General features: G+C 40.3%; 1 protein-coding gene across 1 annotated transcript in view; it reads right to left on the bottom strand.

The window, feature by feature from the left end:
- Nucleotides 1–4868, bottom strand: part of LOC108364934 (histone-lysine N-methyltransferase trithorax-like) — a 25367-nt gene extending 20499 nt beyond the window's left edge. The window contains 1 exon segment of the mRNA XM_017618817.1: nucleotides 2180–4868. Within this exon segment, the coding sequence (XP_017474306.1) occupies nucleotides 2180–3646 (1467 nt within the window). The 5' untranslated portion in view covers nucleotides 3647–4868.
- Between the last annotated feature and the right edge of the window lie 7477 nt (nucleotides 4869–12345).

The following is a 12345-nucleotide window of genomic DNA, read 5'->3' as shown; positions in this document are numbered from 1 at the left end:
TAGGTTTACGTAAACCTAGCTGACCCATCGTTAAATTTAGGTTTTAAATTTTCCAGATATATGCTGGAATTAGGTGTTTTTTAGGTGTTCTTCAACGCCACTAAAACTAATTTTTGGGCGACTTGGGTCAGCTAGGTTTATGGACGTGAAAGCCTGGCATGGTATGCCATTAGTTTTCCTTTTCTTTTACTCGACACGCGAACAGACGCCAACGAGTCAAGAAATATTGAAATCGTTTTACAATTAAACTTCGTTACATTAAACTCTGAATAAATTCATATCTTTGTGTTCTTGTTGTTAACGAAAGCTGAAGTGTCTTCTTTATTTACGGCTATCGTTTAACATCCTCGGAAAATTCAAAAACAAATTTCGATAACTATCAACAAATTTCGATAAAGCAATAAATATCGATAACTCCGATAAGTCGAAAGAACTCCATATACTTATGAGTTCGCAAATATTAATATGTAACTCCAAAAATATCGATAATTCGACAATTCCAAAAATTTTTATAACTCGATAACTAAGTTTCTGTGTAACGATAATTTCGATAACTCAATAAACATGGGTAGCCCGAGAAATTTTGATAACTATAAGCTTCGATGACTCGGATACATTTTTATGACTGGATAATTTTCGAAAAATAAATGTTTGATGACTGGATATATGTATTTTTTCCAAAAATTTAAAAAAATTTTCTTAACCTAATTCATTGTTTACATTTCCGTCTTTATCTTCTATTTTGCCTTAATTTTTAATCTTCATCGTTTCTTATAATTTCTTTCTTCATCTTTACAAAGTTTCATTTCAAATACGAAGTGAAAGAAAATTTGAAAACTCAAAATGAACAACTTGCAACATAGATACGGAAATTTTTTAACGACGATTTCGGCCGTAAAATACCTTTCCAACGGTGTTCTTGGCTTTGAAATCGGTCTAGAAAAATCGCCAAACCAATTTTATGTTAGCCTACTAATATATAGATGGCTATCAAGATCGGGCCCGTAACTATAGTTTTACCAGAAAAAAACAAGTAATTTTAAGCAAAAAATAAGACCGGCTTCAATTCTCATATAAAAATTTAAGAGTACCGTTAATTTTTTCATCATCCAAAAACAGATCTTAACCAATTTATTATGGACCACCCCTGGGGTACCTTTCTATAAAAAAAAAAGAATTATCGAAAACGGTCCACGTGGGCCAAAGTTATCCGGTAATACACACAAAAAAAAATATTCCGACGAATTCATATCCTTCGACAAACTTCGTTTAAAAAGTTCATTTAAAATATGAGAAAAGATTCATTTAATTTTGATACCCAAATCCGTTAGAACTTTTTCGATTACCCAATATCTTAGTCCCTTGAGCGTTAATTAAACTGATTTCATGACGGTTGTCAGTAAAATAGTGCTACAACTGTATCACCCATAGATATGTCCTTATTTGGCCTAACCAAGAGCATTCATCCCAACTTAAATCAAGCTAAATACGGCTGCCTTTTCAACCAACACAAATTTAATATTTTTATAACCAAATGGCTTCTGAGAAAACGTTGCCAATGTTCGGCAAAACTCGGATGTAAGTGTACTCATTAAAATGTCAACTTTTTGCATTCGCAGGAACAAAAGCGCTCGTTTAATGGGGCCACACCTCGCGCCTGAAACGGTCGAACGTATAAACAAACAATGGGAAGCGTAAGAAGGGAACCAATTCAAAACCGCAATTTGTGACGATGAGATGAATCAATCCTTTTAAATACCAAAAAGATCAGCACACAATCAACAGTGTAAAGAAGGAGAAGAGAAACAAGAAATACGGGACAAGACAACGCCATCAGTAACGCAAACAAAGGCGTAAACAACAAACATATACATAAATATTTAAATATACAAATAAAAATAAAAGTATAGAAGCAAAGTAAGTAATAATATGTATAGTGCTACCTACACAGGAATTTAAAATAAAACAAGTGAAAGAAAAACAATAGCCAAAAAGGAGCTACATACTTCAGTAGAATCAACAAAGGCAGTCAACAACTTAAAGGCGCGCACAAGCACATCACTGCAGTAAAAATAACAGGCAAAATAAAAACAATGAAGAAATAAAACAGAAACTAAAAAAAAAAATAATAATAATGACAATGTAAAGAAGCGAAAGAAATGCAATCAAAAGCACTTACCATTGCAACGCCATCATTGTCAGCACAACCGCTACCGGCAACACCACCACCACCACCACCACCGCTCCCGCACCCTCCATTGCCATGGTGAACGTTCGCAACGCCAACACTGCCATTTATTACCTCATCAGCGGCCATGATACACGACGACGCCTCATCGTCAGTGTCAGCCGCACAAAGCGTACCATCGACAGCGAAGGGATTCGAGAAGCGCGAAGTGTTTGTGGCCGTGGCCGAAGATGTAGTCGTCGACGATTTAGTTGCACCACCGTGTTTGTTGCCGTTGCCGCTTGCTGTTGCAGCTGGTGGAGAAGGGCAATTAAGTTGGTTTTGTTGTTGCAGTTGCCTTAATCTCGCCGATGATGGCAACATCACCTCAGGCTTGGCAAGATTCAAGTTTTTAAATTTACCATCACGTTTGCTACGGCTAAATGCCAATGCTGTTGCCACTGACCTAGCTCCTGGCCCTGCAGTTGCTATTGTTGTTGTGGTGGCGGAGCCAATTGATGAGGCGTTTGAAGAGGTCGCTGAGCAAGCAGATTGCACCGATTTCCGACTAGTACACGAAACATTGTCATCCTCGTCCTCCTCGTCCTCGTCGTCGTCGTCGTCGTCGTCGTCATTGCCATCAGCATCATCACAAGCACCTTCACCGTCTAGAACAACTGAATGGTCGTTCCCCGGCGGATTATGACACTCATCTCCTTCATTCTCTTCAGCCTCAGCATCTTCAACTTCCATCGCCACATCAACGGGCTGCTTTTGTGCACTATGCGTTGCATTATCGCAATCAACAACTTTTCCTTGGTCAACAGCAGCAGTTGCTGTCATATGCCTCGTTGCACGCGCTTTGTCATCCACTTTATCCGCAACTACACTTGCGCCACTTGCTTGCTTTTTGCTGTCATCAAGTGCAACTTCGACTTCGACTATTTTATCCATATCGCCGTGGCTGGCAGCAGTGGTATCAGCCTCCTTGTGCCTACTTTTGCCCCTGCTGCTGCTCCTATTTTTGAATTTGCTGGTACTGGTGCTGTTGCTGACTGCTGCTCTTTGTGCAGTTTCAGCACTTTTCGCGCCACTGGCAAGTTTACTGCTGCTGGCAGCGCTATCCCCCACCGCTTTTGCGCCCTTGCCGTTGGCATTATTATCACTCCCCATCTCGTTGTCACCGCTTGCACCACTGCCACTGTTTACATTGCGCACGCCACCACCACTACCGCTGCCATCACTTGTGCCTCCCGCTTCACCGCTTTCTCCAACACCATCACCGCCTGCGGTGCCACTGCCATCGCCCTTTTCATCATCATCATCATCATCACAGTTGTCGCGTTTATCGCTGTCAACACTCGCCGCTGTTAGATCATCCTCAGGTTCTGCCGCCGCTTCTTCATCCAATTTTAATACACTGATACGCTTACGATTAATCGACTTGGACGGTTTCCCGGGAAACTTGGAACGGCCCATAATAATACTCGTATGAAATTTGCATTTGGGTATGCGCCCGGCACAATACGGCGATGGTCACTGAAAACTAAACGCAATTTACCGTGCCGCGCTGTGCTTGGAAAAGTGTATGAGGTCCTGCGCTTCACTCAATCGTATTTGTGTTCACTCCGCGCGGATACGAATTTTCTTCGCGCCCTACTGTCGCGTATTCCTTGCGTGCGCGCGCTTCCGAAACTATTGCCTTGACGTCGTGTTTTAGCTTGGCTATCGCGCGCTCAATCGGTCAATCGGACATACAGCAGGACAGCCTGCTTAGCGTCAGTATATTTTGCACTTCGTTGATGACAGGAGAAAAAGGTGTAAAATGTTGTCAAACGCGCGCGCGTGTGCTTGTGTGCACGGTATCAGTCGACAGCTGCCTTTTTACTGGCTTTATTTTGTACTTTTTGTTCTTTTCAACTTTCCAGTGTAGTCTTGCCGCTACTTCCTCGTTGACTGACTGGCCGCTTGTTCGCTTTTTTCGTTTCTTCGTTGGTTAGTTAGTTACACGTCTTGCGTGACCACCTTTTGCCTGCAACCAGCCAGACTAGTTACTATTTTTAGTTGTTGTAATTGCAGCAGTTGCTGTGTACCCACACCACCCGTGGTCGTTACAAATACGAATGCAGCGCAACCAAAAACAGTTCCAGTTGTAGTATGTTGCGCTCTCTCGTTGCACGCAGCGCGCTCTCGCCTTTTTCGCGCTATTGCTCTCTCATACCAGATGCACACACTCTCTGCAGCAATCGCATGCACTTTTCTTCTGCTTTGACACGTTGTAATGCTTCTTAACTATTCTCCTTCTCTCTCTCTCTCTCTCTATACATCGAGTTTAGCTGCATATAATACCTGTTTTTTACGCTCCGCAACGCATAGGAAAAATTTCAATTTTCTTGATAGCCGTCGCCGTTGTTGCAGCTGCAGGCAAAAACGGTGTGAGCGAATAGCGCAATTGCTTTTGTACTCAAAAGTGGTTTCTACTCACTACTCAGCTTGCTCGCACGTCAAGATTGATTGCTTGTTTGCCTGCTTTGTATGCGTGGCGGAGGATTTTTTATTTGTTGGTGGTGTGGCTGTTGCACTGCTTTTGCTGTTGCTGCTGCTGCTGCAGGCGCGTTGACCGCGTATTTATTGTAGTTTCTTTCAGCTTGAATTTGCCTAGCTTCAATGTGTTGTTTGATTGCGCCCTGCACGCTGCCGATGTTGTTTTCCTTTGCGTCTGAGTCGTATCGGCGTTATGACAGCTNAGGCGCGTTGACCGCGTACTTATTGTAGTTTCTTTCAGCTTGAATTTGCCTAGCTTCAATGTGTTGTTTGATTGCGCCCTGCACGCCGCCGATGTTGTTTTCCTTTGCGTCTGAGTCGTATCGGCGTTATGACAGCTCAAAATCGAAGCTGTGGCGAGGCGAACGAATTGTTGTTTTTTTTTTGTTGGTTTTCTTTTATTACAACGTTCCCCCTGTTTGTGGGTTGCTGTTTTTAGCTGCTGCTCCGTGCGTGTTACGTTTCGTGTTCGTCTCGTGTGGCGTCGCCTGCGGTCCCTCACGGGACTTGGACTGTGCACACAGAGACTGGGGTCTTCTTCACGGTCTGATACTGGACTGGGGATCAGGGTTTGGGTTGTGCGTGTTACTTTTGCTTTTTACGGATTTTGTTACCGATTTCTTACCCTTTCACACGATGGCTTTGTATTTCTCGCCCTCTTTCTCTCTCTCTCTCTCTGTCTTCGTTTTTCGTTGCTTGTGCGTCGTTTAATTACATGTGATTCTTTTTCACCTTTTATTTAAAACTTTTCACTTCGCTGTCTTGCGCTTTTGCATTTTTTAGCGTTTCTTTTTCTTTGCTATTTTTGTTGTTGTTTTATTTTGGCTTCACATTTTGTACCACAATTTAATCACTTGGTATCTTTTGTTTGAGCGTTTATTGCGCTTTCGTGTAATTTTTTCGAGACGATTGATTTCTTTTGAGCAGTTGATTGTTGTCACTTTTTTACCCGATTTCGGATTTAAACTGCTTTTATTTATCTGCAAAGAAATAGAGGTTGAAGAAAAGCACTTATTAGAAAACGAACATGAAGCAGAGAAAGGTGGCAAAAAAGGTGAACGAGAAAATCTTCAAATCTGTATGTATGTACGAGTATATTTATTAGTTTGTGTATGCGCTGAGTTGTTTTATATTGAAGCTGTCGACATTTTGACGGGCATAATTGCCGTTGCTGGTTTGGTGTTGGGTGTGATTGAAAACGCGACGCGAAAAGTAGGATAAGAGTACGATGAGCTAAACGAGCGGAGGAATAAGATGATATAACGATTGGCATGGGGATTGGGATGAAGTAGCATGAGCAAATGCGTGCTGGAGAGCTCAACAACGGCACGAGACGATGAAGGTGGGAGGGAGTGAGGCTACCAAGAAGTGGTTGTAGGCAATAGCAAATGTAGAAGGAGTTCAACAACTTAATAGAAACTTCTAGAAGCAATTATGCTAACGTGAGGGAGCGGTTTGCAGAAATACATAGCACAAATTCGTTTCCATAATTCAAGCATGGACAGAATGGCTGTACGAATATTTGTACTTTTTTCATACGAATACACGAAAAAATTAACGCAGTCCATTATGGAAGAGCTGAACTGTCTGTCGACAGGTGTGCGGATAGTGGGTGATCACTACTCTGGAGTACCAGAGTGAAGCTACATCCTCCACATTCGGTTGAAAAAGTGCTATCGGTAAGGCCATTTCTTTGGCTATAGCACTGATTAGTGGTAGTTGGAAGGAAAGCTCTCGAAAAGGAGAAGTCGATATTGGAGACCAATTGGGTTTGGACTGTTTTTTGAGAGAAGTTGAAACAGCAAATGCCAAAGAATGCGCTGCCATGAGGACCCTGCATACCGATCGACCTCGAGTTTAAAATAAAACTTGCCATGATATCGAAATTCCCGACCTTAGTGGAAACAAAAATTAGTAGAAGTTTTTAATAGAATTATTTTGTTCGCTGGACTGCCGAATATTCAGCTTCACACTCCACGTTACGGCAGGCTATAGCTACGGTCATGCCTTTGGACTTAGTGCTAACTAGGAATAGCCGGGTGCGGACAAGAAAATTTTATTACAGATCAATCAGGTTGAGGGTTTCGACACTGGCCTTTCGAATTTTTAGGATTAGTCTTCTGAGTTGCCTCTCTTTCCCATAACTCCAACGACAAGGCGAAACAGCATATGCCGAAGGATGCGGATTATAGACACCGGCCAGCCTCCAATTGCAAAAAGGCTTGCTGTGGAAATATATGTTTCAGATGAGCCTGATGATGCCCAGAAATTATCACTATCAGATCGAGCTTGCATAGCAGAGGTTAGTCTGCTTTTGTCTGCGAGCGCGGTCTGGCTACCGCTTTCTCTAAAATAGCGATTGAACACGAGCAGGGAGATTCAGTGCTGTTATTTACCGAGGGCTTGTGGCTCAGTACCAATCGAAGTCGAAGAGGAGTTTAGTAGGCTCATTATTCAAGTATGTTGAGGGTCGATTAAATAGGATGAGCGCTCAGGGCAGCCAATTAAAGCGAAGAAGTAGTTCTACAAGATGTACAAATCGCAGAAATGGTTGAGATATCATCTCAGACCGTTTCAAGCACAATCTAAGCTCAGCGNAATCGAAGTCGAAGAGGAGTTTAGTAGGCTCATTATTCAAGTATGTTGAGAGTCGATTAAATAGGATGAGCGCTCAGGGCAGCCAATTAAAGCGAAGAAGTAGTTCTAGAAGATGTACAAATCGCAGAAATGGTTGAGATATCAAGATGGGTGCCGAGAATACTTAACCAACTTCAGAAGCATCGACACGTCGAGGGTTTTTGATATGGGTAACGAGAACAGAGATGAATTTATGAAGCAAATTATTACCAGTGACAAAATTTGGTTCACCACAAGGGGGGTCGTCTTTGCAATGGCAAAAGAAAAACGTCCAAGGTCTTACAATCAGCTGGGAATGCCGGGAAAATGGACTCGGGTCGGGCTTATTTTGCATAGCAATGCGCCCGTTCCCAAGAGTCAGACAAGCATCGCAGTCCTATGTACATCTATAAATGTGCTTTTGAAATATTAAATTACACAGTCTATAGTTTAGATTTAAATCATTCAGATTGCAATGTATATCCTAAAATAAAAAAGAAAGCTTCGAAGAAAAACTAAACTAATGCTGAGGAAAGGAAGTCGGCTAGAAATGACTATTTCGAAGGTTNATGTGCTTTTGAAATATTAAATTACACAGTCTATAGTTTAGATTTAAATCGTTCAGATTGCAATGTATATCCTAAAATAAAAAAGAAAGCTTCGAAGAAAAACTAAACTAATACTGAGGAAAGGAAGTCGGCTAGAAATGACTATTTCGAAGGTCTTCGTAAAATTTCGAAGAAGTGGTAAGGTAACGATCTCGAGGCGTAAGGTAGCAGTAAGTAGTGGATAAGTTGGTTTTTTTCAAGTCAAAACTCTGAAGTCAAGCCCCAATTTATGTAGGTAACAGAATTTCTCACACAACTCAATAGAAATGCAAAACGTACGACTACTTTTCTTTTCAAGTGTACTAAAGCGGCATAAGAGAGTGCAATCTCGGCTGTGTGCCGCAAATTAGTATCGAAACTTGAGGCATGCGGAGGAAGAAATTAAAAGTAGATAGATACTGGTAATGGCTGCTGTTAGAACCCAGTGGCAAGATAACCTAAAGGCAGTATGAGAGCGCTGGTATTAGAAGAGGTGAGCCTCTGACTGCTCATTCAATTTTTCAGGTACATGCATACTTACATACGGAGCGCATGTATCCCCTTATGAGTCAATGTACTACGGCGAAGGTAAGTTTAATTTGATGTCAGTTTGTTTTTCCGCGCACCTTCCCTCCTCACCATCGACCAGGGCAAGCATGAAAAGGAGCTGCTGCAAAGAAGCTGAAAATAATTGCAAGGAAAGGAAATGAAAGTGCTGATGACTAAGGCAGCGCTAAGAAGAGGCGCTGGCTGCAAGCAACGCGAGCGGGTGGTGTGCTCGCTGAACTGGAAACGTGTTGCTACTTGGACAATCAACGTCAGCCAGGCAACAAGCACAAGCCACAGCCGATCAAAAGATGTGTATAGGAGCAGCCACAACATCAGTGCCAACAGTAGAGTTAAAGCATTCCATATATTTTTTTTTCACCAGTCAGTCAGCTACTGGTTGCGGCCGTTTTTTGCATCTTGACAAACTGTACGCGATTTTTCCTACATCTAGCCAAGCAAGCGACCAACTAAGTTTAGTAACTAACCAATTGACTGACTGAATGTTGGTGGTTCGGCAAAGCTATGTAACTAGCTGCTGCCAACCGACTCTCTGATTGCTCACACACTCACTCATTCATTCACTCAGCTTGCCATCTAGCCAGCGAGTAGTCACTTGGGGCCCGAGCGCATAACTTGACCACCATATCAAGCGTTATTATGGCAACTACCCAAAAACCAAGCCAAGCCAAGTGAAGTCAAGTCAAATCAAAGAAGCTTATTGAAGCTGTGTTGTAGTTGCTATATGTTGTTGTTGGTGTTGTCGTTCTTGCTGTAGCTGCAGCTGCCGCTCCGTGGAATGTCAAACAGTAGTTAGTAAGGTAGTTGGCGTGTGTAAGGTAACTTTTTTTTGTATGTTTTTGAAGGCAGCCAAAGGCGGTAGGCGTGTAACTGAACAAAGGAGCTCACTCAGACAAATAAGACAACCACCAACCAACTATGTATGTAGTCCAGACAAGTGTCAGGGCAGTGCACAAAGACCACGCAAAAAACTGAAGGGAGGTAGACATGAGATAGTGGCAAAAAAGCAAAAAGCGAATAAAAATAATTGAATCCAACAAATGTGGTTGTTGTTGTTGTTTTTGTTAGGCTCAACGAAGTAGAAGCACACTGACATATTAGCATTGCCCAGTCTAACAGTCAGCCTACTCTCGGTGTACACATACTTATGTACATAAATTATCTGTGTAATTAGTCAGTTATTTAATGTAAATTCAAAGCGGCAATTATACAGCATTTTAATTGCTGATTTACAATACAAATAAGAGGGCAAACCACTAACTGCGAAATATCGCTATTTGTGCTGAGTAGATACAAGTACTATGTAGATGTACACTCACGGCCAAAAGTATTTGCCTAGAAGATTTTACACGACATATGCAACAATGCTTATTTTTATTTTTTCCGAAAGTTATTTATAAAAACACAATTATCTAAACATTGTGCAACTCGTAACGAAAATTCAATAAATATCCATGCAAAATTTAAAATTTTTAATCAGATTTTTAAGATTTTTTTTTGAGAATGCAGTTTTGCAGCCCTTAAAATTTTTGAAGTTTATAAAAAATCACGTTGAGTTTTGAGATTTTTTTATGGAAAAAATTGCCAAAAATCAACGGTAAGTCAAACTTCAAACTTGCACTAAAATTTAATAGGCTAAAAACTGCACATTTCTTAAAAACCTGAACACAATTCTAAAAAACCTAAAAAAAAGTTGCAAATTTGCATGCAAATTTATTGAATTTTCCTGAGTTTTGCATAAAGTTTAGAAATTTAATTTTTATGTTTTATTTTTGTTGCAGTAATAACCATATATTTATAAAAAACTAGAGGAAAAAATTAAAATAAAAACGGTTGCATATGTTGTGAAAAAATCCCTGGGCAAATACCTTGGCCGTTAGCGGTATTGATATTTTTTCTGGGAGCATGGTGGGCATCGAGCCAAACCGGTAGCGCAAAGGGGTCTTCGATCTTAAAACTAAAGAAAATAAATAAATTAATTAATATAAAAAAAAACAAAGAAATAATATACAGTCAGCGTCAAAAATATGCATACCCTGGCGTCTTGACGATTTTATTTATTTACATTTTCCATAGCGAATTTTTCTTTTTTTTATAAAAACTGAGTTCAATCAACAGCAAAAGCACAAGAATCTTTTTTTTATGCAAAAAAAATGAAAGAAGTTTTAACCCAAAATTTTTCTATTCGATTTTTTTCGCTAAGGGTGTTGCGTACCTTATTTCATGTGAAAAAAGATTATGTTCATGAGTTATATGGAAGAAGAAAAGTAACATCCTAAAAAAAAGAAAAATTTGGTGTGGCAAATTAAATAAATAAAATCGTCAAGACGTCAGGGTATGCATATTTTTGCCGCTGACTGTATGCGTAAAAAATACCTACATATATTTTTTTCCGCTGGGCGAGGATTTGAACACGAGCAAAATAACATTTACTGCTATAACTGGCGGTGAATAGGTAGACTACTCCGCCAACTGGTATGACGCTACTAGTCATTCTACTAGTTGGTTCTGATGCAAAGCCGGACAGACAATTGATCTTTCGTGAAACGCCGCCATGTTAAAAATACCAGTCGGGTGCATAGAAAAAGGAGGCAAGACGAACAAGTTGAGCTGCAAAGTAAATTGGTTATAGTTCACAACTAGTGGCTCTCCCATGCAGGGTATAAACACACTAACCACGTGAACTTATACATACATACATACATATGTGCCAGTTTATAAATAGTAATAATTAATTCAGCACGTAAAGCGCAAAAATGAGAATCAAAATCAAAGCAACAAAAAAGTTAAATCATTTACTAAGACTGAGTGGGGGAAAACGCCGCTTAAATCAAAAAGATACAGACTTTGTGTAATCGCAACAACGCAAAAAGTAGCGAAATAACTATAAGCATAATACAAATTCAAGTCAAAACATGCACTTTTCATACAAGTATAAAATTTACATGCACGCCTAGATATACAGATAGACAAGTAGATAGATGTATAACTTAATAAGCTACGCGTTGCATTTACAACAGTACATTGTTCTCAGCTGTTACATACGGACATGCCTATATAAATGTTGAATGAATAATGCTCGGTGAGCGTGTTAAGTGGTGAGCTTAACAGATTCAACCGCAAAATAAATAAATAGCCAATTGCAAACACCCTTGTGAAGGTAGCAGCATTGCGGCGGCCGCCAACAAAAACGTCACGACCGGCAACAATATCACTACCACCACTACTTGTATCATGTATTATCTACATATATGTATGTAGATAGATAGCACTTCTACTTCTACTTCCACCACCATCACCATACCATCCCCATGGTTGTGCCATTATGAGCTATTATGCAAAAACATTTTAGGCCCACTCAAGTGTCATAAACAAATGGCAACGCAATCAATAAAAAGTTAACACCTCAAATTGTGTTGAGTACGCCCTTGACTTAATTGTCAATTTGGTGGCGTGTAAGTGGAAGGATAATAAACAAATATACAATAATAAGGCGATGATGGAAAAGTTTTGGCCAACGAAATTTTGTGGCTGACTGCTTCGCTATAGAGATCCTGTAAATAATGGCTGCAGATAGAGAAAGTTCCTGCTCACATGTAAAAATAAATGAACGCTTGAGAGGGATGAAAATAATAGAAACACATACTATACATAATAGAATACAAAATAAGAGTTATGGTCATTACCGATTTTTTACTTCATGAGCTACCAAAAAGATAAGCTCTAAATGAGTTATTCGCCAACTCCACAAAAGGAGGTTACCAATTAGTAGGAATATTATTTTTTAGGTATGTATGTCCCGAGAAGGTTTGTCCCAGATCTCAGTGCTTATCACCCTAAAGTACCGGCCTGATGTCAATAAAT

Source organism: Rhagoletis zephyria, unplaced genomic scaffold (assembly GCF_001687245.7).
Source record: "Rhagoletis zephyria isolate East Lansing unplaced genomic scaffold, Rhagoletis_zephyria_1.1 Rzeph_scaffold_01714, whole genome shotgun sequence".
Classification (NCBI taxonomy): domain Eukaryota; kingdom Metazoa; phylum Arthropoda; class Insecta; order Diptera; family Tephritidae; genus Rhagoletis; species Rhagoletis zephyria.
This window is presented reverse-complemented; position numbering and strand designations above follow the sequence as displayed.